Source organism: Balaenoptera ricei, chromosome 14 (assembly GCF_028023285.1).
Source record: "Balaenoptera ricei isolate mBalRic1 chromosome 14, mBalRic1.hap2, whole genome shotgun sequence".
NCBI lineage: Eukaryota > Metazoa > Chordata > Mammalia > Artiodactyla > Balaenopteridae > Balaenoptera > Balaenoptera ricei.
In genome coordinates this window covers 8,089,734-8,115,841 of record NC_082652.1, presented here as the reverse complement: position 1 = coordinate 8,115,841, position 26,108 = coordinate 8,089,734, and the positions used below count along the sequence as shown (strand labels likewise).

The following is a 26,108-nucleotide window of genomic DNA, read 5'->3' as shown; positions in this document are numbered from 1 at the left end:
TATGGTGTTTGTGTGTGTGTGTGAAGCGTGTGTGCGCATTGGTTGGGGGGTTCCTGGGGAAGGTTGGGGCCGCTTGGGGAGAATTCCTTCCTCAGCTCCCCCTGCCCCCTGCCTGCCCCGTAGGGCCCTGCAGTCCAGAGCTCGCTGCAGCTGGGGCCTGGGAGACCGTGGGAGGGAATTCGGGAGACCAGGGAGCCCCTCAGTGGTCTGAGAAACCCAAGGAGGTTCGCGCTAGGAGGGGGGCTGCGGGAGGAGCCCCCCAGGACTCTGCCTGATCCCCTAGGACTCGCACCCTTCACCCAGTTAGCCCAGATCTCTGCCTTCTGCTGGCAAACGCTGCAGTTCGCAGGTAGCTTGTGCCAAGGGGGTTCTGAGGTCCCGGGGGGGCGCGGGGGGCATTTCAGCAAGGAGAGCTGACCCAAGCCGGCGCGGCCTTTGCCTTCTTTCTCTTGTGCTCTCTGCCTCGCCTTCCCTGCCCTGGGCGCCCCCTTCTCTGCGTGCCCCCCACCCAGGTGTTCGTGTTGGCGCTTACGTTCCTTGTCCTCTTCCTCGGCAATTTCCTGACCACACTCAAAGTCGTGCACGCCAAACTCCAGAAGAACAGAAGCGAGGCCAAGAAGCTGTGAGCCACGGGGCCAGCGCCCCTCGAGCCCCGGACTTTGAGACTGGCAGGGGATCCCAGGCGACACCCTCGCTGCCGGGTTCCTCCCAACCAGTGCCAGTGGCCACTGGCAGCAGTGACCTCAGGGGCCAGCGGCATCACTGGGAGCAGAGCCGAGGCCCCGGTCCCCGGCCGGGCAAGAGGAATGTGACCCCAGCCTGTCCGTGCAGTATTAGCCTGCCCCAGCCTCCCTATTTATGACATATTTAATATCGGCCCTCCCCCTTCCCTAGAATCTGCCGCCCTCTTCCCCCGCTGCTCTCCGCGAGACTGCGTCAGTCTTCCTGAGGGGTGGCGGAGGCTTAGCCTCAGGGACCCCCCTCTGTCCCCCATCCTGTCGTTTGAGCCCCTCAGGTTGGGCTTAGGACGTGCCTCGCTGGGGTTGGGTTTCCGCTGACCTGCTACTTAACTGAGTCCCAGGCGGGTGGAAGGAAGCCCTTCCGTGTCCCGGGAAGCCTCCCTCCCCGGGGCACCGCCTCTGCTGTAAGCTCCCGGCCTCCGCGCCGCCGCCGCGCGGGTGTTCAGGTTCTCGGGGAACCGCTGTCCGTCTGTGTCTCGTGCTCTTTGTGCTTCCTGAGTCTGCAGCCTGCTGGCCGCCAGGCGGCCCTGCCTCCCACCGGCCCAGGGCGGCCCTGTGGCGGGAGGGTTTTCTGAGGGTCACCACCAGAGGGCGCTCCTGCATCGTCTGGCTGGTGTGAGGGCTTTTTTTTTTTTTTTTTTTTTCCCCCCCCTCAAAGTTTGGGTCCACTTTTGGGGGCTTTCATGACCCCCGCCCCTCAGCCCACCTTCCCAGATTCTCTCCGTGAGCACTCAGGGCGTGGGGTCAAGCCCCTCGGCGCTGGTTGGGATGTAAGCCAGCGTGGAGGTCTCCCATGCTCAGGCTTCCTCCCTTCACCTCAGAGGTTCTGGAATGTGGGGGGCGCCTGAGCAGGCTCACTTCGAGGAGGAGGCCACACTCTAGAGGCCAGGGCAGGTCTGCTGGTCACCTCACGTTAGGTTCTGTATCTGTGGGGAGGGTGAAGAAGCCAACAGGTTTGGTTGCATTTTCTGCGTCTTCTCCTCATATGGGCCTCAGCCGTCCTTAACGACTTAACTTAGAAATCCCTGCTGACCAGAGTACATAGATGGTGTCCATAATCATGCTCTGGGCCTCAAAGGGGTTTAAACTTTTAAAGTATGAAATTTCCCCTCCCCTCCCCCCAGTAAGATTCCACATAAAAATCCAGATTTCCACTTTCCCTAGAGAAATGGAAAGATCTAGAAACATTCCCACAGAGCAGCATCTGGCTGGGCTGAGCTGCCTTGTCTAGGGTGGGGTGCTTGCTTTCTAATTTGCCATAGGCCCCACCACTCCCTTTTATCCCTGCCCTACTTCACTCATTTGGGTCTCCCATCTGGCCCTTTAGGCACTTGGGTTTGCCCTAGACTAGGAGTTGGCGAACTTTTTCTGTGAAGAGCCAGATGGCAAATATTTTAGGCTTTGAGGGCCAGATGGTCTCTCACACTACTCTAGTCTGCAACTGGAGGGCAGAAGCAGCCAACGCATAAACGAATGGGCGTGGCTGTTTTTCAATAAAACTTTATTTACAAAAATAAAGATTTGGCCCACAGACTGTGGTTTGTGGACCTCTGTCCTAGACCATCATTTGTCCACGAAGCCTTGGACCGAATGCTCTCTTGACTCCCCAGGGTGTGGCAGGGCCTTGGGGAACCTAGGTGGGGTGGCGTAGACTTCAGAAGTCTCTTTCTCAGGCCTAGTGGGGGCCGAAGCACTGGGCAAGGGAGGGGGCTGAGGCAGGAGATACCGGGGATGGCAGGAGCCACCTGAAGCCATCATCTCATCTTAGGTAACGCTGATTCCTGGGCTTACTCAGGAGCCACCAGCTCTCAATCTCTGGGGCATCAGGATCACCTGGGGCACTTGTTTGAAAACTCTTGGGCCCCTGACCCCAGACCTTCTAGGAGGTTCAGTGAATCTGCACTGGGGGTTAATCAAGTCTGTTCTCGCAGGAGGCCAGGATGGCCTTGGTTCCAGATCTCCACATCTTGGCAGAATTGGAGGCTGTGAGAGATGGGAGCCCGATGACTATTTAAATGAGCCAGTGCTGTCCTTGTGCAGACAGTCTGTAGAGAGACCTGACTTGCCCAAGATCACTCGGAGCTGATGTCACTTTTCATCTCGGGTTTCTAGCAAGTAGTGGCGAGCGGAGGGGTTGCAGGTGAGGAGACGCTGAGCAAGGGTCACGTGGATGGTCCAGGGAATACTTTTTGCTTTTTGAGAGAGGTTCTTCTCTGCCTCATGTGCGTCCAGCTCTGGAAAGATGGCAGCCAAGCTGAGGGCTGAGACTGAAGTCCTCTGTTTGGAAGGGAGTAGGGAGGGGGCTGGTGCCGGCCCCCCACGTTTGGGGCTGGGGCCTGTGTTCTCCTGATAGGCCTCGGTCCCATCCTGGTGCCCGAGTTCCTGCGGGGAGGAAGCAAGAAGCTGGAGGATGCAGCCATGCCTATCTCAGGAAACCAGGGAGGCGGGTGACTTGGGAGAGCAGGCTTGGGGGCCGTGTGGAACGCTGCCAAGTCCACATTTATCCTCATACCAGACGTCATTCCTCATCTCAAGCACAGGCTCTGAGGACCTACTGGGTGTGCAGAGGGGGACACACAGCTGGGGGTTGGTTGTGATGAGGGCACTCCTGAGTCCTGGGGACAAATGCTCGTTCCAGGGTGCAGAGGGACTGAGTCCAGCACCCTCGCTCACCACCACCACCACCACGCAGGCTGGAGGGGGGCTCGTGGTCAGAGCCCCAGCTGGGAAAGGAGAGAGTTCCAGAATGTTCCAAGAGCCTGGCCACAGACTCCAGACACCAGGCCCTGGAGACGCCCGACTCCAAGTGCCCTTCGAGAGCTGGGGAGGGGGCAGGATCCAGGGAGCAGTCTGGACCTGGGAGCCTGGGTCCTGTCAGTTCTGTCGTGAGGGCCGTGGGCCCCGCCGGGAGGTGTCAAACCAGCAGGCACAGGCGGTGCTGTTTCTGCCGCTGTGCTTTCTTCATGGCACTGAGGGCAACCTTGGCGGCCTCTCGGAAGACGTCCTCCACGTTCTCCCGAAACTTGGCAGAACATTCCAGGTAGAGGGCAGCTTGGATCTGTTCGCAGGCGCTCTGGCCCTGGTGGGGGGAGGGGCCGCGATTAGACGAGGGGCCTGGAGCATGGGGTCTCCTGTGAGACCCCTCACGGATTTGGGGGCTTTCTGGGGGCGGAGGCCTTGGGGTGGGGACGCTTCTCCACCCCAGGGCCAGCCCTCCCCAGTGTGTGCGGATGGACCATGAGGGCCAGTGTGGTGTGGCCTATGGGCTGTAGCTGCTGCGAGCTCTGTCCTGGCCTCCAGCCCACGCTTCCCCCGAACTCAGGCAGAGATGGGGGCTGACTTCAGCCGAGAACTGGGGCGGGGTGGTGTGTCTGCCAGGCCTGTGAGGAGAGTTGAAGGCCTCAAGACAAGAGGGCTTCCTACATGCTTCTCTCCCCCGCTCTTCCCGAAAGCACAATTCGGGCAACTGAGCTGGCTGTTAGAGTAAAAACAGTATTTCTAACACAAATTTATTAATGCCTCTTCCTTTTTATTAAACTTCATTAGTTTTCCTTTGTGTTCCTTTTATTCTGCCATGCCTTACCCAGAAGGCCACAGGGTTTGGTCAGGCTCACGAAAGGAACCCTGGTTTCTGACACAGACTTGCCCTTCCAGGCCTCTGGGGGGATGGGACAGGGTGGTGGTTAAGGGCTCAGGCTTTGGGGCCAGAGTGACTGGGATGGAATCTTGGCTCCACTTCAGGTTAGCTGTGTGACCCCGGGCAAGCTACTTAACCTCTCTGAGTCTCCATCTCTCCTCTGTAACATGGGGGGCGCTAATAGTACCTGCCTCAAGGTTATAAGCATTAAATGAGGTAAGTAATGTAAAGTGCTCAGACAAGTGGCCTATCGTTATTAATATCTAAAAATTATTATTCTTAACCACGGCAGTCCAGTGGTTAGGACTCGGTGATTTCACTGCCGTGGCCCTGGGTTCAATCCCTGGTCAGGGAACTAAGATCCTGCAAGCTGCTCGGGGCGGCAAAAAAAAAGAAAATTATTATTTTTAGAATCCTGCTGGCTTCAGCTCCCAAAAGGCCACTAAAGCACACCAAGTGCAGAGGCCAAAGACCTGGGAGGCTTTGTGGCCATGGCTGTGTCCTGGCCTCCTGGGCTCCTGGCGATGGGGTGGAGCGGAGCGGGGCGGGGGAGGGGCCCTGGCCCACCTGCGTGTAGGTGATGGGCTCGAGCTGGGCCGCCCGGAGCTTGCGCAGCTGCTCCTTGTCCTTCCTCAGGTCTGTCTTGCAGCCAATGAGCACCGTAGGGATCCCACGGCAGAAGTGGGTGACCTCAGGGAACCACTGTGGAAGGAGAGGGCGGGCATCAGGGCTGGGGCCCTGTCCGTGGCCCCTCCTCCAGAGGCAGGCGGGCTGGGAGAGGGGCCTTACCTTGATGAGAACGTTGTCATAGCTGGTGGGGTTCATGACGTCATAGCAGATGAGCACGAGTTGGGTGTTCTGGTAGGACAGGGGCCGCAGCCGGTCATAATCTTCCTGCCCTGAAACCAGACAGCAGGTGGAGGTCAGGGAGGTACCACTTACTTCTCTACCTGAGTCCCCTGTCTGGGCTCAGATGGGTGAGGGGTTGGGGGTCTCCTGGGCAAGAGACTCTAGGCCTCGGTTTCCTCATGTGTAAAACAGAGGTGGCAGCCCACAGTCCTACACGAGATAAAAGCCATGCAGGGGCTTCCCTGGTGGTGCACTGGATAAGACTCCACGCTCCCAATGCAGGGGGCCCATGTTCGATCCCTGGTCAGGGAACTAGATCCCACATGTATGCCGCAACTAAGAGTTCACATGCCACAACAAAGGAGCCCACGTTCTGCAACTAAGCCTACCTGCTGCAACTAAGACCCATCGCAACCAAATAAATAAATATTAAAAAAAAAAAAAAGCCATGCAGTGATCAGAGATAGGCCTGATTGCAGGGTAAGTGCTGGAAAAACTGCTCGTAATCATGCCAGTGATGATCACCCCTCCCTGCCATCCTTATCCCTGGTGCTCAGGTTAAAAGCGCAGACTCTGAAACCAAATCCGAAGTGAAGCCTCCCCTCCCTGAAGTTTCAGACCGGTGGGGTTGGGTAGGCCCAGGACACTGCAGTTAACAGTGGAGTGTGCCCCAGGGCTGAGAGGTGCATGGCCTCTGGTTGAACTCCTCCTGCCATTCCTGCCAACACTAGGAGGAGGGTGGGGGGTGCTGGAGGTGACAGACGTGCGCCCATCCAGGTCCACTCGGCACAGTGGCTGTCACCCCCGCTGCATACCAGACTCACCAGGAAGAACTGACAACTTCTGACACTTGGTCCCTCCCAGCACCAACTGAATCAGAACCCAAGGCTGGGCTTGGGCAACGGTGGGTTTGGTTTTTTTAAAAAAAACTTTTTTAGTAATTTTTTATATTGACAATTTCACACCTACAGAAAAATTTCAACAGAGAGCACAGAACTCCCTTACTCAGATTCACCGAGGCCTTACGTTTTGCCCACTTGCTTTATCTGTATATATACACTTTGAACCACGTGAGAAGGAACTGCAGACCTTCGGCTCCCCGCCCCCCCCACCCCGGGAGAGTTCCTGTGCGGTTTTTCTAAGAACAAGGACGTCCTCTCACCTACTCAGGACAAGTATGAAACTCAGAAACCAACACTGACGTTGTACTCTTCTAATCCAATCCATAGGCTGTATTCAGATTGCATCAATAATGTCCTGTAGTATTTTTTTCCCTGGTTCAGAAGCAGGCCCGGGATCACACACTGTACGTGGTTGTCATGCCCTATTTTAAAACTACCACAGTGAGAACTGAGAGTCTTTCAGGCCCTATGGCGACCCCTGGCCACCTCTGCAGAAAGACTCAGGCGGTGACTACCTTCCAGGGAACACAGAACTCAGAGCCCAGGAATTCCTGCCCCTCCCTCCAGCCTGTGGGTGCCGGGAAGGTGCCGCCTGCCCTCCGATCCCTCCCTGCCAAAGGCCTCTCAGGACAAGCAGCCTCTCCCAAGAGCACAGACAGGCCACATCCTGCTCCCAGACCCCTGCTGATGACAGGGCACGGCTGCCATCTCCTTTCCCACTGGCCCCCCTCAGCCCAGGGATCCCTGATGGTGTGCAGTGACTGGGAACCCAGATCTAGTGATGGCTGGGCCGGGAGGACTGTCTGTGCTGTCATTCAGCCAAAGTTCCCTCAACACTGGAGAAGGGGTGAGGGGTAGTCAGGGCCCGGCAGACTCAGGCCCTCCTGCCCTCGTTACCAGAAAGCTGGAGAAATCCTTGTAAGATGGTGGGAAACCGGCCCAACATGCTATTCCAGCCCATCTCCCCTTCCCATACATGTCCCCAAACTGTCCCCTCTCCTTACCTTTGTCCACATCTTTCTGATAGGATAGCCACTAGCCCCATGTGGCTATTTAAGTTAATTAACATTAAAAATTCAGGTTCTCCGTTGCATTGGCTACATTTCAAGTAATTAACTGCCACACGGGGCTAGTGGCTACCGTAATGGGCAGTGCGGGTGCGGAACATCTCCATCATTGCAGGAAGTTCTACTGGACGGCATGGCACCATCCTCATCCAAGCCACCGTCAGTCTTCCGTGCCACCTCCTCCCTGGTCTCCTGCTGCCCCTCAATCCATTATCCACCTGGCAGCTGGATGGATGGTGACACAAGTAAAATCACACGCCTCTCCCCTCAACTGAAACACCTTCAGTGGCTCCCTACTGCCCTTTGCAGAAAATCCAAGCCTCTCCCAGTGGTCCACGTGACCCTGGTGCCCACCAATCTTGACTTCATCCCCCTTCCTCCTGCCCCACTCACTCGCTGCAGTACAACCAAGGCAGCCTCCTTGCTGTTTCTCAAACCCATCAAGCTCTTGTGCCACACCTGGAATGCTTTTCCCTCATTTTTTCCCCCATTTCCTTCCTAGCATTTTATTTTTAAACATTCAGACTGACCATCCACAGTATTTCCTTTTTCAAGATAATTGCCTTCTCTCTACTACTTACTGGTGACGCCACCTTATACGTCACACTTTTTTTTTTGGCGACACCGCACGGCTTTGGGATCTTGGTTCCCCAACCAGGAATTGAACCTGGGCCCTTGGCAGAGAAAGCCCAGAATCCTAGCCATTAGGCCACTAGGGAACTCCCGTCACACTTTTTAGAGTGCCTTTGCCTATAAATGATTAAGAAATCTTTACAGGGACTTCCCTGGTGGCGCAGTGGTTAAGAATCTGCCTGCCAATGCAGGAGACACGGGTTTGAGCCCTGGTCCAGGAAGATCCCACGTGCCGCGGAGCAGCTAACCCCGTGCACCGCAACTGCTGAGCCTGCGCTCTAGGGCCCGCGAGTCACAACTACTGAAGTCCACGTGCCTAGAGCCTGTGCTCCGCAACAAGAGAAGCCACCGCAATGAGAAGCCTGCGAACCGCAATGAAGAGTAGCCCCCGCTCACCGCAACTAGAGGAAGCCCGTGCGCAGCAACGAAGACCCATGAAAAGAAAAAAAACAGCAAAGACCCAACGCAGCCAAAAAAAAAGAAACCTTGACAACAACCACCTGCCTGATGTGCTAGTCAGGGATCTTATGAATACTCCCATTTACATATAAAGAAACATGAGCCGTGAAGTGACCCCTCTGAGGTCACCGAATCAGAGCCAGGCCTGACTCCACATTCATTCAATTCCAAGGCCAGTGTTCCTTCTGCTGATACGCAGCAATGCTCTATTCTGCTCTGTAGTGCGCAAAAACAGGTTCTGGGCCTCTACGATATGATGAGCCTCAGAATTCTGGCCTCACGTACACTCTGATTCCCTTTTAGAAACACAGCAGGAGAAGACAAGCAGTTGTAAAACGGGGCTACGGTGTTCTGACGTCTCCTCCCATCTTGCCCGGCTGATTCCTCAGAGAGGCCTTCCCTCACCATGCAAAGTCCATCCACAGCCTGTACTCACACATTTATTTGTTTACCGCCTGTCTCCCCGGAAACTGTAAGCACCCTGAGGGCAGGGTCCGTGTCTGTCCTTAAAAATCATTCCTAGCACCGGGTAGGTGTCCAGTCACTATTGGCTGGTGCGTGGTTGAGAAGTTGTTCAACTCTTGTCAGATGCAGCAGAGACGAGGGCTGAGACATGCCACTGGGCTTCGCAATTAGGGCCTGTGCTGACTGCAACAGGCTTGATGAGGGCGGAGTCAGACTGCAGTGGGTTGAATGAGGAAGTCAGACCAAGCCTGCTCCTGGCTCAGGGCCTCTCCCTTGCTGTTCCCTCTTCTAGAAGGCTCTTCCCAGGTAACAGCATGGCTCACTCCCTCCTTTCCTTCAGGTCTCTGCAGAAATGTCACCTCTTCCAAGAGAACTTTCCAGACTGCTCTGAAACAAGAGCCTCCTTTGCAGTCTGTCCCATGACCAACTATGGCTTTATTTTTCTTCCTAACAAGTATCACTACCTGACATCACAGTTTTTTTCGTTTGTGGGGGGAGATGTCCCTCATGAGCACGTAAGACCCTGAGGACAGGCCATCTCTGTAGTGCTCACTGTTACATCACCTGGCGCACAGACAGGCTCTATAAACATTTGGGGAATGAACGAACAAACAAATGAGCCGGTGAATAAAGTGGAATAATAATCTCTATGGCTTTCAGGTTTGCAAGGGCATTTCACTTCCATCACCTGTGTTAATTTTTTTTTTTTTTTTTGGCCGCACCTCGCAGCGCACAGGATCTTAGTTCCCCGAGCAGGGATCGAACCCGTGCCCCGTGAAGTGGAAGCACAATTCTTAACCACTGGACCGCCAGGGAAGTCCCACCTGTGTTAATTTAAGCAGTCACCCCCCCCCCCCACCGCCCAAGGAAGCTGGGCGGGCAAGTTCTTCCTGTCAGGAGCCCGGTGGGGCTGCGGGTTTCAAGGTCACTGACGGGCTCCCTGTGAGCTGAAGCACCAACGCAGTTCCCAGCTCCAAGGTCAGTTTCCTGCCCAGACGCTGTAAAAGCTCCAATCCTCCTGGGAAGCCTTCCTAATTGGGAATTAATCTCTGGACCTCAGTTTCCTCATCTGTGAAATGGATATGTGAGGAGCAGTTGAGCCTCGATAATAGTAAAAATGATTAGTATCAACAATATTTATTGGCAGTGCTCTCACTCATCACATGCCAGGCCCCATTCAAAGCCCTTTACCTGCATAGACTCATCACTCCTCACTATGATTCCTCACTACTGGCTATTGTTTTTTGTTTTGTTTTGTTTTGTTTTTGTCGAGTCACGCAGCTTGTGGAATCTTAGTTCCCCGACCAGGGATTGAACCCAGGCCCTTGCCCGTGAACACGCAGAGTCCTAACCACTGGACCGCCAGGGAATTCCCACTACTGCTATTGTTATCCCCAATTTACAGATGCAGAAACTGAAGCACAGAGAGGTGAAGTGACTTGCCCAATGTCACACAGCCAAAGGGAAGCTTCATAAAGGACAGAAGACCATAGGTAGGACTATTGGGGTGCTTCTCTCTCAATCCACTCCAGAGGATAGGGAGCTGTCCTCACCCTACAAGCTCCAACCCTGACCCAGTGAGGAAAGGCTGCCAACAAGGGGATCTTGAGAGGGAGGGACTCTGGGAGAGGATGGGTAGCCAGCCCAGATCCCACCGCCTCTTCCCAGCTGTCTTCTTGACTTGACTGTGCCTGGCTCAGCTTTCCCCAGGAGTTCAGTGTGAGCCTCCACACAGGGACCAGGCCTGCAGACCTGGGTGCTGTTGACGTCATGTCTCCTTGGGAGGAGTGGAGTGTCCTGGACACCCCACCCCTATGAGTCAGGAAAGCCAAGCTCCACTCAGACTCATTTTCCATGATCTTGGCACCTTCCCTCTCTGGGCCTCAGTTTCCTTATCTGAAAAAGGGGGTGATAACCCTGCCCTTGATATTGGAAGTAAAGGACTTGTAGGCTAAGCAATGCTGGGCAAAGGTGTGGGCCTGCAGTTACTATTGAAATAGAAACTGAATGGGGACCTGGGTGGGGGATTCTAACCCCAGATCTTTGGACCCACGAGCTCTAGAAGGTCTCCCATCCACAAGGTGATACAATTACCCTCCCCATTTACCCACAGTGATGCCAAGACTTAAAGGGGGCAAAGTCATCTGCCCAGAGGCAAACAGGGGTCCCACTCTGGCCTCTGCAGACGGGCTTGAGAGGTTAAAAAAGCCCCCCGAGTTATGTGCAAAAGGACACATTTGCTTCTGGAGAGGAAAGGTCTTCTGAGCCACAGCTCCCCCAGAAGCTGCCCATCTTCCTGAAGCTGGCGGTGCCGCGGGGCCTGAGGAAGTGAGGCTCACGCGAGCATTATTTCCTTTGTGGGAAGCTCTGCCATGACAGTCATCTTTCGGGGGTATGGTCTCTAAGACCTGGTGCCGGGTTGAGGAGAGGGTGTCATCGGGCCACAGTGGTCCCCAAATCTGCCAGAGGACATCCACAGGGCACGTGGTTCCCAGATCTGGCCCGGGGTGTTGGTCAGGGGAGGGGTGCAGGCAGCGTGAGAAGGGGAAGCTGCCACAAGAGGAACCTACTTTTACTAGTGCTACTGGGGCCCGCCCACCTGTGTCTCCTAACCGCGGCCTGGAGCTCAGACCACGCATGCGCCGACAGACCCGCAGCGTCAGCTCCCCCGCCTCCAGGGCTCCTGGCTCCTAGGCACCCCTCTTGTCCGTGATTCCTGTCTTAGCGACTGCTTTGCGCCCCACTTTTCCTACTGTTCCCATCGCAGGCTGGGAAGGGGACCACAGCTCCCCACCTCCCGGGGCAACTCCAGCCAGTCCTGTGGAGCCCCACCCCAAAGCCCAGCTAGCTCTATCTCTGGTTGGTGTCTTAACATCCCACCTCGCCCCCACCTCCCCTCTCTCTGCCCAGGAAACTTCAGACTTCACCGCAGCTTCCTGCTTCTGAGGGTGTCAGGGCCGGCAGATGAGCTGCTAGGGCAACGGGTGCTCACAGCGTCCGCCCCCTTCACCTTTGCGCACTGAGAGCTCCGTCACCCCTCCATCCACCCTCCCGCCGCAGTGGTGTCTGTAACTGCTTCCGCAGGACGGAGACAAGTAGCCAGACTGTCCTCCCACACGGACCCCTGTGGCTGAGGTCCTGGGTGTGGAGAAGTTCAGCCTCTCGGGGGGGCCACCCCAACCCACAGCTCTGGGCACCACTGGTTGGCTGGAAAGATGCTCCCTTGCCCCCCCCACCTCCCACCATGGGGTCTAGCCCATCAGGTTCTAGAACCTTCTACAACAACCTTTACTAGACTTGGGGCTTCCCTGGTGGCACAGTGCTTAAGAATCCGCCTGCCAGTGCAGGGGACACGGGTTCGAGCCCTGGTCCGGGAAGATCCCACATGCCGCAGAGCAACTAAGCCCGTGCACCACAACTACTGAGCCTGCACTCTAGAGACCACATGCCACAACTACTGAGCCCGCGTGCCACAAGTACTGAAGCCTGCACGCCTAGAGCCCGTGCTCCGCAACAGGAGAAGCCACCGCAGTGAGAAGACCGCGCACCGCAACGAAGAGTAGCCCCCGCTCGTCGCAACTAGAGAAAGCCCACGCGCAGCAACGAAGAACCAACGCAGCCAAAAATAAATAAATAAATAAGTAAATAAACAGATAGATAAATAAATAAATAAAACCACCGTTACTCATCTCTACCTGGGCCACTCCCTTCACCCTCTGTCTCTTTTTCTAGGTGATCACCTGGCCATTCTTTCTGCCACTTTCTTCGGATATCTGTCCACCCCAGAGAGAGAGACGAATCTCATCACCTTTATCACAAAGGACCTTCTCCAGGGGTGTCTCTGCACCCAGGTTTCTTCTTCGTTCATTCATTCCACAAGCCTCGCTCTGGGACAAGCACCATGCTGGGCACTGGCGTGTGGAAGAGGAATGACCCAGGCTTTCCTTCACGCTCCTCCTGACAGTGGGGCTTCCCAAGTCACAGCGGGACACCCTTGAGGGAGCGGCCACGTCTCTTCCCCCCAGAATATCCCTCCTGGGCCGTCCTGCTGACTGCGAGGCCAGTCTACTCCCCCAGGGATGCCACTGAGAGGTTCAAACCCCAGCTCTGCTTTTCTACCGCCTGGAACAGTCCTGCTGGGAAAGCAGGGGGTGGGGGCCAGCACAGAGCTCTGCAGGCAGCGGGTTCAAAAGAATAGGCTTGGGCTGGGGCCTGGGCCTGAATGGCAGAAGGTTAAAAAATCACAATGACAACACTTAGCGAGCCCTTCACAAAAGCCAGGCCCTGCGCTAAGTGCTGCATGTCACATGAATTTGATGTAATCCTCACAACTATTTTAGCCTTGATTACAGAGAAGGAAACTGAGACCTAGGTGTCCCCACTGACACGCAGCCAGGGGAGCCGGCATCAAAGCCCAGGTCTGACTCCAAAGCATGTGGCAGGAAGTTGTGGACAGGTAATCATTGCCCCGAGTGGTCACTACTTCTGATGATTTGGGAAGGAGCTCTCCCCATCCCTCCCACAGTAGCTCTTAGGGAAAATCATTCCTTATACCAAGTAGAAGCTTTCCAGAACCTCTACAGGACAATCTACGCTGATAAGTTCTTTGAGCATCTTTCTCTGGGTGAGGCCAGAAAGACCAGAGCGATCCCTACTCTGGGTCCGATGAGGGAGGCTGCGGTGAAGCCCTGAGGGCAGAGGAAGGAAGGGAGAGTGAAATCTTCCCTCTGACTCGCCCTGCCCCACCAGCACTCTACCCACAAAGTGGGGTTAATGAACCTGCCCCTACCTGGGTCCCGGACAGGAAACATGTGAAACTAAGTGTCCCAGACACCATGATTTTTACTGCTCTTGTGGCCACACCCTTGGGAATTCCTCAGACGCCTTTGGCTTTCCCAGTTCAAGGGGCTAGAGGCATGGCCCTGTTCTGGGGGCAGCCCTGCAGGGCCCTCATCCAACAAGAGAGGGTCCTTAGAGGCCACTATAGGGGGGACACACCCATATGGCAAAGTCAGGAATGGAGGAGGGGCCTGGGGCTGGGAGAGCCCCTTTCCTGAACCTCTCCAGGGTGGAATGAGAGATGTTACTGACAGCCTTATGGAGCGGTGGGGAGGAGAGGGGTGGTCCTGGATTTTGGCCCTATCCAAGGCCAGTTGGAAGACTTCACCTGATACATACAAAGCTTGGCCAACAGGGGAAGGGACACCTGATGACATAGTTCCCTGCAAATCACTAAACACTGAGTCACAGAGGCTGGGTGAGGCCCCAGCTGGGATCCTGACCTTTGCTCCCCAAAGTTGATTCAGCCCAGAGGGGAGTCAGGGCAGGATGGAAGCTCCCCAAGGGTACCAGTACCAGCAGTGTTACCCAAATCCTCCTGTTGGCTGTGCTCCTCCACCCAACCCCCAACAATAGGAACGCGGATGACTGTGACGCAATTAGCATAAATACACTTGCCTTAGGAGCTGCAGGTGGCAGAGAGAACCTTATTTTGGACCTACATTCCCTAGAGCTCTGTTCCTTCTTCAGTGCCAGGAAGAAACAGAACTGTAGCCACAGAATCCTAGAACCACAGGCTCAAAATTACAGACCATAGAATTCAGAGTCATGCACCATAGTCCATGGAATTCCAGAAACATGAGACTCATAATGTGTAGCTCCAGGGCCCTAGAGCCTCAGGACTGTTGGCCACAGAATCCTGGAGTCACAGGCTCTGATCTGTAGCCCAAAGTATTCTAGAACATAGGACCCAGAAATGCAGCCCACTGAACCCTAGCACCAGGGGACTCAGATCTGCAGCCCACGGAATCCTAAGAGACCACAGCCTGTAACACACGAAATCCTGGAACCATGATAAGCAGAAGCAAAGCCCACGGTTTTCTAGAACCATAGGAGAGGAAGGAACCCGTGAGCCCTCAGAACATCAGCGCTAGGAGGGTGGCTCAGGAACTCACCTCTTCCAAATACCCTCCTTTTACAGATGGGGCGACTCTGTCGGCCTCCAGCACCACCCAGTCAGGCGGTGGTCAACCGGTTCCCAGCCAGCGCCCCTCCGCGCCCTCCAGGAGTGACGGGATGTCAGGGCCCGGGAGAGGCAGAAGGGCGGGCGGGGATGCCCGGCGGGGGATGCCCCTCAGGGGAAACCCTCCTGGCGGACCCTAGGACCCTCGCCGCGCAGGCGCACTCACCGGCGGTGTCGTATAAGTTCAGGGTCACCTCCTTGCTGCCCACGGTCACGCTGGCCGTGTACTTCTCGAACACGGATGGGGCGTAGTGCTGTCGGAGAACGGGCAGGGTTGGTTCTTAAGGGGTGCGGCGGGGACCCAGGGTCCGACTGGATCCCCACCCCCACCTTCACCCCATCCGGCTCAGCCCCCCTCACTCTGCTGGGCTCTGGAATTCCCGAGGGGGCGCCCCGGGGTGACGGCCGCCTCTCCGTGCGCAGGACGCCAGGGACCTGGGGTCCGGGCTCGGGGCGCAGGCTGAGGTCCGTCCCTCACTCCCAGTGGTCCCAAGCCCGTCTCCCCCGCCCCCAGCCTGCCTCCAGCCCCCCGGCGGGCCTCACCTCGGGGAAGGACCCCTGGCTGTACACCATGAGCAGCGAGGTCTTGCCGCAGCCGCCGTCGCCCACAATCACGATTTTCAGCTCCTTCTTGCCCGGGCCCGGGGCGGCAGTCGGGGCTGGGGCCCCAGGGTTGTCCATAGCCAGGAGCAGGCAGCACTGGCGGCGGCGCCCTGAGGAGAGCGCTACGGTTGAGCGATCCGGGGCGGGGCGGGGCGGGCCCCAGGGCGGGGCTAAGAGAAGGCCCGCCCTCGGACCCGGCACCTCCTCCGCCAGGCAGCCGGCCTGGTCGACCTCCCAGCGTATTTCCTTCCTGCTAGGCTCTCGGCCCAGAGTCTTCACCTCTCATTCCCAGGGAAACTGAGGCAACTGAGAAACGGAGTGCTCAGCGGCAAGCGCAGCTCCCATCTCCTCTCCTGCTAGTCACGGCGCCCCCCACGCCCCAACCGGCAAGATCTGATAGTTTCCGCCCCTTCCCGCCTGGCACCCTTGATTGGCAGTCTCTGTCTTCGGGCAGGGACCCTCTGATTGGCCGACTCGGCCTCCTCCATCGGGCAGGGTCTCTTTGATTGGCGGACTGCCCCCCAGCCCTCGGGTTCGAGGAGCCTTGGTCTCAAGCTCTGGGAAAAGTCCCCCAGCTTCGCCCCGCCCCAACTATGTGGTCTTGGGGAAGTCCACTCTGACCTCAGTTTCCCCCCCCCCCAGAAAGTAGCATCGGTGGTGCCAGTTAAGATCCCGGCATAGGGGTCCTCTCTGCCCACGTGGTCTGGCCCTGTGGGAGTGAGCCTGTGTGTGGGTTGGTGAATAGCGGTTCCGCTTACCTATCACCCCACCTCCCGAAGGTGGAGGTCTGGCGCCCTCTGCCGGGCGATGGCCTCGGCGCGGCGAGTTTGGGAACAGGTGAGTGGCCCCAGAACCCTTTCGACGGTTGGCCCCAGAACCCTTTCGAGGGTTGGCCCCAAACCAAGCGGGCGGGAACCTCTTTCTAGCAAGGCCCAGAGGCGTGTGAACCAAGCAAGACGCCGTCGAGAAGGGGAAGGGGAAGGTCAGGGTAAATCTAGTTGAGATAAGCTGGGCCCCCTTCCGTCCACTTTGGAGACTGATAAGCCTGCTCCCACCAAGAAATTTGTGTTCTCCAGCCAGCAGCCACATATCCTTCATCCCAACCTTTCTCCTCAACCCCCTCACCCAAACTGCTATTTATTGAGCATTCACTCTGGCCAGGTACTATCAGGGCGGCTGGGTGAAACCACCCCTGCCTCCCACCCCTTCCCTCCCTTGGACTGTCTTTTGCACAAACCAGGCCAGTGGTCAGGAGTGGCAGAGGGACCCCCAGGAGCAGGCATGTACCAGGCAGGCACTGAGACATGGCTAGGTGAGAGAGCAGAATCTTTCCCAGCTGGGGTAGGACATCTGAAAGTTTCCTCAGAGAAGGGCTGGCAGGATTCAGGATCTTCTTGCCCTCACCCCACCCAGAAGATTCCCCATTTTCAGATTCTCAGCAAGGATCAGGTAAACTTTACTTCGGAAAGGAAATCGCCAACCCGGCAATACCATAAATGCCAGGTCAACGTTTTCAGAAAATGCAAGGCATAATCTGACCACCAGATGGCAGCAGAGACTGCCCCCCAGAAGCCCACAAAGAGCCCAGAGCTGGGAAGAGAAGACCCAGCTCCAGGTTCTTAGGTGGAAAGCCCTACCCTGTCACCGGGCCAGAGGGCATTTGCTGGGTCAAGCACCCCTAGACAAATTTACAGCAATTCATTCATTCCTTCTTTGCAGCACACGTTTATTGAGAGGCAATTGTGTTCCTGCCTCTGAGGAGGAACTCAGTCCTGGGGGAAGCAGTCTAAAGGAGTCTGCAAGATGAGAACAATTCAGACACTGGAGCCCCTGTGGGGTTCAGAGAAGGTTGAGAGCTGGGCAACACATGAACTAAGCTTGGCAGTGCTGGCAGGAAGGGCCAGTGGAAGTAGGATGGGTACCCAGCCTGAGTAAATGCATGGTGGCTGGAAACCCCATCAGGTTTGGCAGTGGCTGGGGCGTGAGGAGGGAGGCCAGACATGGTTGTCAAGGTGATGAGGGTTAGATCACAGAGGCCTGGCTACTGGGCTCAAGATGGGTGTCAGACAGGCTCTGAACAGGAGAGGAGCCCAGCCAAAGCTCTTTCCGGTGACCAGGGGGGAGCTGTGATTGGTTGGTGAGGACAGGGCTGGGGCCATCTCTGCACAGTGGCAGCCTGGGGCTGGCAGGAGAGGAGGGGGAGGAAGCCATCACTCAGGGAGAGGGAGGATGGAAGAGGGCTTTGAGGGAGGGGAGGACCACTTACCTTTGAGCCAGGCACAGGCCTGACCTCACATCAGGTACCCTGAAGCTCAGGAGTGACTGGGAGAGTAAGACTACCTCATCTGGGAAGGGCCTTGAGAGAATTCACTTAGAAGGATCAGCCCACTCTGAGCAAACTGTGGAAACTGCTCCAGCCCGTAGGGAGAGGGCACTTGACTTTCCTCAAAATCCTCAGACCTCGGTTTCCACCTTTTCTGTCTAACTAATGGATTTCAACTTATAACAGAAAAAATGACTTACACGAAAGCAGGTCTTCCCAGGCTGGCCCAGGTCCAGGCAGGACAGCTGACACTGGCCCCAGCCTGCCCACCCACCCCTGCCTGGCCAAGAGGCTGGCACAGAGCCCCAGCCTCACCCGGCCTGGAGCGTGTTTGATTTGGACCTGGCTCCAGTGGTGGTGTAGGGGATGGATCTGGAGCTAAAAATACCCAGCAGCCAGGCCAGCTGCTCGGAGCTTCCTTAGAGGTGCTGGGCCAGGGCAGGCCAGCTGAGGCACTGGGAACACACACAGGCCCGGGGAGCCCTACTCCCTTACCTGCAAGATGTTCCGAGGACCCATGCCATTCTTCTATTCACCAGGAATTCCTGGAGAGATTTAGGAGGGTAAGAAAAAATTCTTTAAACTGGTTCTTCCCACAAAGCTGTTGACACAGAAGCCTAGGGGAGCTGGCAGGTGGCATTTGCGGGGGTGAACTGATTTGTGTTCACATCTAGGCCTGGGATCTAGTGAGGCAAACTGATCACAAGAGAGAAGTAGGGCCAGATCCACTTCTGTCTTGTCAGGGCAAGGTCTGGCCAGCACAGGTCAGGATGCGGATGTTAACAACAATGCTAATAGCTTCCACTTCCCTGGTGCCCCAGCACACTCTGGGAGGTCACTACACACCTGAGGGGTCATCCACCCCACGTGAGACAGAAGTAACTGACCATCCTCTGAGGTCCCAGGGATGGGAGGTGGCCCAGCGCAGCCTGGGGGATCAAGGCTGTCTATCCCTGTCCCAGGACTCTCTCCAGGCTCAACATCTGGTGGTGGGGTCAGGGGAGTCACCGCGGGAGTACAAAGAGATACCTCCACAAAGCCAGACTCAGAGACAGGTCAAGGGTTATCTGCCAACCTCCTCCTCCTGGTTCACAGGGGAGACCACGACTCCTGGAGGGGAAGGAGCTCGTCGAGGTCACTGGCCAGATGGAGACGGCACTGGACCCAGGCAGCCTCTGAGATGGCGGAGTGCCCATCTCCACAGTCCAGGCAGAGGTTGTTTCCACCCAGGGGGTCCAAAAGGTCGTACTCCACGCCTGGGCTCTCGGCCAACGGGCCGGAAGGGGCGGGGCCCTGGCGTCCAGTAGGAAGGCAGGTCCGGCCACCTCCGGCCGCCCTTCCGCTGGCGTGGCCCTCTCCAGGCAGGCTCCACCGGCTGGGCGCCAGGAGCAGCCCCGCCCCGAGCTTGCTGGGTGACCGGTGGGTGGAGCCACCCTCTCGGCAGAGGAAGCAGTCTGAGGACTGATAGGCTGCCCCGCCCCTCCCTTCACCTAGGAGGTACTGGCGTGCCAGACAAAGAAATTAGAGTGGGTGAAAAAGGAAAGGAAGCGGGAAGGGGTACGATCCTTCCAGGTCATCGGGACACCTCTCCCTTCCAAGAATCACACCCGGACCACAGTGGAGCACCTCACTGTTCCCTAATTGGTCCGAGGGCGGGAGCGGAGGAACCGGCTGTAACCCTCCAAGCTGCTGCTGGAGGAAAAGTTTTAAATCAATTATTTAACTATCCAATGCCCACGGGAGGTAAAGACCCCAGCCCCGTGGAGCCCCAAGGACTCTATCAGAAGGGATGCAGGACACCCTCAGGGAGCAGAAAGGTCACCTGAGAATTCAGGGAGTTGAATGAACTCATCAACGGCAGAGCCGAATTTAAACCTCCGGATTGGGGCAGACTGTGGAAAGAGGGAAAGGCTCATACGATACTAATAATGTGAGCCTCACCAACTTTTACAAAGTGCCCACCCTGGGTAGGGGGAAGGGAGTCTGGTGCCAGGTGTGGTCGGCTGCACCCCTTTGCCCCCAGCAAAAGACAGCGTGGACCAAATCCAGCTTATCTGGAGACCCTCATGGCGCCAAGGCATGGCAGCCAGAAGGAGCTGAGAGTACCACGCTGGTTACTTTCAACCAAATAGCTTTCCCAGCTCCCAGGCAGTGACGCCAGCAGACAGGTAGCACGGGCAGGAGCCCAGAATAACCCAGCAGCTGGGGCGAGGGGGTGCCACGGACACAGGTGCTGGGCTGGAAGACACCTGGAATCTCATCCTGACTGCCGGTGGTGACCTCCTGACCTTGGGTGAGTCACGTTACTCTCCGGGTGGGGGACACCCCCCAAACCATGACCCATCATGGAACAGCCTGTGAACTTGAAGAAAGGCCACCATCCCAACTCACACACTGGAGTAAAAATGGAGCTGGCGCCCATCCTGCAGAATGTCAGCCTTCCCCTTTGCCCTGAGGCTGTGCCACGTGCCACGAGGTGGGCTGCTGGGGGAGGAGCTCTCAGACAGCCCAGCACCACTCCCCGCAGCCACCTCCGAAGGGGGGCCTACTAGTGTGAAGCCTGTGAGGCCGGCCCCCTTAATCGCACTTAATCCGCCCTCCACCCTTTACGGTAGGCTTCATTATCATCACTTTACACAGGAGACTCGCCCAAGGTCAACCAGCACAGGGGAGAGTCAAGCCCACAGCTGCCTGCCTTAGAGCCTCCCTCGATTAAGCACCAACACGCCCCCAACAAAACCTCTGGGTCAAACCCTACGGCTCCCCCAGTCCTCACTCCAGCCCCCAAGCTGAGGGATGGGATAAAAGTGAGCAGAGCCTATGAGACCCGGAAGTCAAGCCTGGGCCCGAACGAGGGAGGCGGCGCAATCAGCAGCACCTGGACCCAAATGGCTCATCAAAGTAATCGCAAACTAGAGATCACATGGGGGAGGGGTCAGAGCAAGGGCCGCACTGTCTCCAGCTGCGGAGCTTCCTGGAGATAAAGAGAATGGGAAACTGCATGCTGTCAGCTTGCGTGAGAATAAGGAGAGCTGCCATCACTACGAAACGACACCTCCGCACCAAGAAATAGGTCGGGGTTCCAAGCGCACATGCTTGGGTCCTCACAACTCCCCAGGTGTAACCTGGCCCAAAGGTTCTCAAAATGTCTCCACAAGGCAGCATCAGCATCACCTGGGAACTTGTTAGAAATGCAAGTTCTCAGGCCCCACCTACTGAATCAGAAACTCAAGGACCGGGCCTCGGAGTCGATTCTAATGAGCCACCCGTGTGATTCGGCTGCACACTCAACTTTTGACAATCTGTGCAGATGGTGAAACTGGGGCTGAGGGTCTGTGCTGCTTACGCAAGGTCACAGCAGGTAAAATGGATAGCCAGGTTTCAAATCCGGGTTTGTCCCGTTCTACAAACAGGGCTTTTTCTTTTCTTTTTTTTTTTTTGGTTGGGTGGGGGGGCCCTGGGTGAGGTGTAATCGTGGGAATTCCCTGGAAGGGGAAGAGTCAAGAAACCTCTTTCTTAAAGAAAGCTGGCCCAGATCTCAGGTCTTTCTGTTCTTCACCTCCCCAGCAGCCAGACCTCAGAGGGGAAGAGGCCAGCTCACACAGTCACCCCACACGCCCCCAGCGGGGGCCGGAAGGGAGGGCCAGGGCTGGGCCCGGTTTCCTGGCAGCTGCCTGTGTCTTTCACAAGAGGCATCCAGGGCACTCCACCCACCACACAGCACACAACTGGGAAATACTGGGTTGGCCAAAAAGTTCGTTCGGGCTTTTGTAAGATGTTACGGAAAGACCCGAACGAACTTTTGAGCCAACCTAATACATGCAAGTGCAGCCTCTCCTATGCTGTTAAATATGGCAAAGAATTGCACGCCCCAAACTCCTGACAGCGGAAGCTGACAGGCGGGGATGGATGGACCAAGCAGGCCCAGCAGGCAGCCGATTTCACACACAGTCCCACACATCTGTGTGGGGGAAGGGCTGCAGAACCAGACTAGCAGGTTTGGGGTGCCCGCCCTCCCTGGGCTCCAGGCCAAAGCCCCCCAAATCTCTCTCGCAGGCTGGGAAAGGGCTCACACCTACCTTAGTGGGAGAACTGTCAGAGTCAAACTAGGCCTGCTTCTGTCCAAAGGAGGACGGTCCACTCTGGGGGTACCGAGCCCCTTCTCCGGTCATGATCCTGGGGGGAAAAATCGGAGGGTGTTTTAGGGCGTCGATGGCCACAAACCGGACACGGTCTCCATGAGGGAAGGGGAGCCTTACAAATGCCGCTCCCCCCTTCCCAGCTGCCAAGGCGGCCCTCACTCCAGAATGAATAGGAGGGGGGTGTGGATGAATCACTAAGGTTCAGCCCGGGCGCCGAGCAGCAGGCGGCGGCTCATCTGCATTTCCAAAGGCCCGCCCCGTCCGCATCCCCTCCCCCAGGAAGGGCCGGAGACGCGAGGGTTTACCCCAGAGCCCTCCGCCTCTGGGGATCCCGGGGAAGGCCCGCTCGGCTTTCCCAGGCCCCAAACCCCACCCCACCCTCCAGAGCGCCGGCTGGCCGGCTGTGCCTGGACGGCCACCTAGGGACGTCGGTAGCCTGCGTGAGGGCCTCACGCCCCAAGTGGGGACAAAAGGGGCCCACCCGCCCCTCGGGCTCGGCTATCAAAGGGCGGTTGGAAGCCGGACGTGGGCGCCGAGGCTCGGGGTGGGCAGCAGAGACGGCCTGGGATCAGGGCCGGGCTGCGGGGAAGAAGTCCGCGGCCTCTGGAGGAGCCGGTCGGGGTCAGGAGGCGGCCTCGAGGCCCCGACTGGCCCCGTGGCCCTTTGCTACTGGCTCCCGCGCGGGAGGGAAGAGAAAAGACCCCGCGGCCGCGCCGGCCTCCTCGTGCCCGCGGGGGCCCCCAGGTCGGGAGCGGGGTCCGAGGAGGCTGCGGAACCCGCGCTCTTCGTCGACGTTTCCCCGGGCCAGGAGCGTCCCCGCAGGCGGAGGCCTGGAACGCGGGCGGCGCCGCAGCGGCCTCCCCTCCCCCCACCCCCGGCCCCGCCGCCTCCTTCCCTCCTCCCGCCTGGCGCGCGGCGGCCGCCACCGCCCGAGCCGCGGGCGGCGCGCGAAATGGCGCCCGTCTGACCGCCTCGCCCGGCGGAGGCGAGCGCGGGAGCCACGGCGCGCGACGCCCCCAGGCCCGCGGCCCCCAAAACGGCCTCCGTGACCACGCCTCGACCCGGGGCGCTGTGCCCTGCGGGCTCTCGGGGACCGGCCCGGCCGAGGGGCCGCCGCCTGCTCCGGGCTCCCAACAACAACCGGGAAAGGAGGGAGGAAGGAAGAGAGCGGCCGCCATTAGCCAGCCGCAGTCCCGCCCTGGCTCTTGCCCCGGCCTCGGCCTCGGCCCCGGCCCAGCCGGCGGCTCTGCTCTGAACCTGAAAATAAAACTCGTGTTTGGGAGGGAGGAGCGAGCGCGGCCGGGAGCACAGGCAGCGCTCGGGCTGCAGGCGGGAGAGATGCTGCGTCATGGTGCCAACATGGACGCCGGCCTTTTGTCCTTTTTTGCTCAGGAAGCGCAGGCGCACCCCGGAGCCCCGAAAAACCGGCTTCGGAGGGCGAGACCCCCACAATCAAAAGGGAAAGAGGCCCCAGGCCCGGAAGGAGAGGTTTCCTCGGCTTTTGTGCCCCCCTTCCCCAAAGCACTTCAATTTCTTCTCCCACCAAGGCTCAGACCTAGAAAAGCGAGGAGGACGAGCGGAGGCGGCTCCGTGGATGCCCGAGGTCGCTGGGGAGACCTTCCTCTCGCCTCCGGGGCAGAAGGGGCAAAAGGGTCTGAAGAGCCCTTCTCGTCCCCACCCCGCCACCCCTCCCCGATCCGGCTGCCAAACATGAAGCTCCAGAAACCTTCTCCCCTCAGCTCCCAAACATTTGCAGCCCTTGGCCTGCTCGAAAAAACATTTCCTCGAAGGGGTAAAAGGCACTTTTTCTGTTGTTGGTGGTTTTTTTTTTTTTTACTTACCCGCTCAGCCCGGTGCCATGGAGTCTGGAAGATCAAGCTGGGCGGAGGTTTTGGAGGTGTTATTGTAAAAAATATCTTTTAGGGGGATTGTTTAGTTGGGAATATTTGGGGTAGTGGTGGTGTCTTTTTTGTTGTTGTTACCTTTTTAAAGTTACACTCTCATGGCATTTTCTGCTCCTTCCACTTCTGCAAATTTTCCAGGGTTGGGTTGGCAAAAGGCGGCTTCGCTGAGGACTGTTTACTGCTCTGGATATAGCAATGGTGTGACCGTCATTAAGAGACAAAAGGCGAAAATACACAGTCAAATCAAACAAAAGGCAAAAGACGCACCGGCCATCCCAACCACCATAGAAAATACCCCCGAGTTAACGATGGTGTTTGGCTAGAACCAGCTAGGACTTGTTTTCCAGTTTTAATCTAGTTTCCTGTGACGGCTTTAGTCTCTTTACACAAAGAGGTCTTCCTTTCCCTCACCCCCCCCCCCACCAAGACGAGAAAAACAGAGATGTTTTTCTTCAAATAGATCGATTTTCAAAGAAAGTGTACATGTTACTGGGAAGAAAGCTGACTAGCATTTATTGCTGTAAACATTTTCAAAAGCTTAAAGCTAAAACCCTAGCTGTATAAAAGCAAAATCGTCTAAAAGCATTTTAACTTTTGTTAGACAAGAGCGACAAAGACATACATGCAGATGAAGGTTCAGAAAATTAAGGACATCTCAGCAACATTAACATGAAAACTGCACTGCGTAAGGACAGAATGGACTGGGTACTTACAATGTAAAAGGTTTTTAAAAACTTAAAAGAGTAACGACTGCTTACAATTTTTTGTTGCTGCCATTTCGCTAGTCCTAAAACTATACATTTAAAACATTACCTTGTTAAAAAGAGAGCAGAAGGAGTTAATAAGATGGCCAGGTTTAAGTGTTTAATAGAGGAAACTATATATATATAAAAATTTATTGTTCAGTCAAGAGAATACAGATCAAGACAGCTCCAAGCTCCCCCCACCCACCCAAGAAAAAAAAAGAGGAAAAAAAATTAAATATGTCGTTTACTTAGGTTTTTTGGAATTCAAAATTGTTAACTGCTGACATTAATGGTGTGCTATGACCTAGTTATACAAGACAAAGATGGATTCCAAGTCATAAGGAAAAATCCAGATCTTTTTAAAAAGTCTTCTTCATTCTTCCAATTGTGAGTCCTTTAGCCTGTTGACAAATGTTAAACACAACACTGAGGCGTCCTGAACTGGATGGTGGAGTCAAAGGAAAAACATTCCCCATTTGCAACAAAGGAAAAACCCACTTGGCCATTTAATTCCATTGCAGAAAAATGGCTCCCCTCATCTGTTGGCCTCTCCTTGGTGTCTGATGAAGGATGTTTTGAGAGCAGCGTCTAATAACTCAAGCCCTATAGAAGCCGCGCGCTGATTGGCTGCCGCGCCCTGCCGCCCTGCTCCAGCCAATTACCTACCCACGGCCAAATTACAAACCCCGAAAAGAGCCCCAATGTGAAATACACCACCACGAAGCCCCAGCGAGGCGACTTCCTCGCCTCGGCCGCCCGACAGGAGAGGCAGAGGGGGCTACAAACGCGTCCTCGCGAAGCCCGGGAGCCTTGGAGTTGAACTCACAAAATGGAAGCCGCGCGCTGATTGGCCGCCGCTACTCCCGGACCTTTAATAAAGAAAGGGGAAGGAAAGATAAATGCAAAAAAGGGGGACTCTCTCTTCCGTCGGTGACTGGAGGAAGGGGGGGGGGTGCGGGGAGAGAAGCATGTGTTCACAATTACAGGGCGCTCCTCTCCAAAAATAAAAACAGAAAGAAGCTTCTATCACCCAGGTCCAGGCAAGGGCTGCATCCTCCCAGGAATGTGAATGCTAATTTGGTTAAAATCCTGGTTTCCCTTCCCCAGCTCCGCTCCGGGGGGAGGGGGTCGCGGGGCAGAAGAGGAAGCCGGAGCCGAGATACCTCGATTGCAACTCGTCTTGGAGCCTCCTTGCCGCCCCTCACGGCTCTCAGCGTCCAAACACACAATCACACACACACCCCAAAACCCAGCCCTTTCCCCTGAGCCCCCACGCGCCCACCTCCGGTTTTGGCAGTTTGGAAACAGTTTTGGAGGCCCCAGGCGCACGCCGCGGCGGCCGCGGCTCGGAGGGTAGCCCCAGCCGCGGGAGGTAGAGCTCGGGGAGACCCCCTCCCCCGCCAGCCAAGCCCCCCACCTAAGTCCCAGCAGAATAAATAAATTAAAAGGCCTTCCCCCCGGGAGGGGGGAGGCAGTGTGGGAGCGCGAGAGTGAGGGGTGGGGGGCCGCTGGGGCCCGGGGCTTTGGCGGCGCAGCTGCCGCCGCCGGGAGAGTGCCTGGGGAAGCGGCGAGGAAGGAGAGGGGAGGAGGAAGAGGAGGAGGAGGAGGAAGAGGAG

General features: G+C 56.7%; 2 protein-coding genes across 10 annotated transcripts in view; one reads left to right on the top strand and one right to left on the bottom strand.

Moving 5' to 3' along the window:
• TMEM120B (transmembrane protein 120B) overlaps positions 1 to 2,258 on the top strand; it is a 47,254-nt gene extending 44,996 nt beyond the window's left edge. For both annotated transcript variants that reach the window (XM_059894945.1, XM_059894944.1), the window contains one exon: positions 513 to 2,258. In XM_059894945.1, the coding sequence (XP_059750928.1) occupies positions 513 to 626 (114 nt within the window). In that variant the 3' untranslated portion in view covers positions 627 to 2,258. The remainder of the gene's footprint in view (positions 1 to 512) is intronic.
• RHOF (ras homolog family member F, filopodia associated) lies at positions 2,225 to 25,895 on the bottom strand. Of its 8 annotated transcripts, XM_059894948.1 has the most exons (10): positions 25,775 to 25,895; positions 25,319 to 25,361; positions 23,825 to 23,929; positions 21,780 to 21,876; positions 18,196 to 18,245; positions 15,318 to 15,487; positions 14,941 to 15,028; positions 5,167 to 5,276; positions 4,945 to 5,079; positions 2,225 to 3,819 (listed from the first exon to the last, which is right to left on the bottom strand). In XM_059894948.1, exons 6-10 carry the CDS (start codon positions 15,453 to 15,455, stop codon positions 3,655 to 3,657), a joined length of 636 nt encoding a protein of 211 aa, XP_059750931.1. In that variant the 5' UTR covers positions 15,456 to 15,487; positions 18,196 to 18,245; positions 21,780 to 21,876; positions 23,825 to 23,929; positions 25,319 to 25,361; positions 25,775 to 25,895; the 3' UTR covers positions 2,225 to 3,654. The 8 variants fall into 8 exon arrangements, with proteins under 8 accessions (XP_059750931.1, XP_059750937.1, XP_059750930.1 ...); XM_059894954.1 differs by lacking the exons at positions 25,319 to 25,361; positions 25,775 to 25,895 and adding an exon at positions 24,991 to 25,306 and having other exon boundaries at positions 16,136 to 18,245; XM_059894947.1 differs by lacking the exons at positions 25,319 to 25,361; positions 25,775 to 25,895 and adding an exon at positions 24,741 to 25,295.
• Between the last annotated feature and the right edge of the window lie 213 nt (positions 25,896 to 26,108).

What these genes read in the sequence shown, in the direction of transcription:
- RHOF (XM_059894954.1), bottom strand. Translation starts at nt 16,475, where the DNA reads ATGAAGGATATGTGGCTGCTGGCTGGAGAACACAAATTTCTTGGTGGG. An exon ending in GCCAGGGGTCCTTCCCCGAG is followed by an intron (nt 15,029 to 15,317) that starts GTGAGGCCCGCC and finishes GTTCTCCGACAG; the next exon opens with CACTACGCCCCATCCGTGTT. An exon ending in AGCCCATCACCTACACGCAG is followed by an intron (nt 3,820 to 4,944) that starts GTGGGCCAGGGC and finishes TCCCCCCACCAG; the next exon opens with GGCCAGAGCGCCTGCGAACA.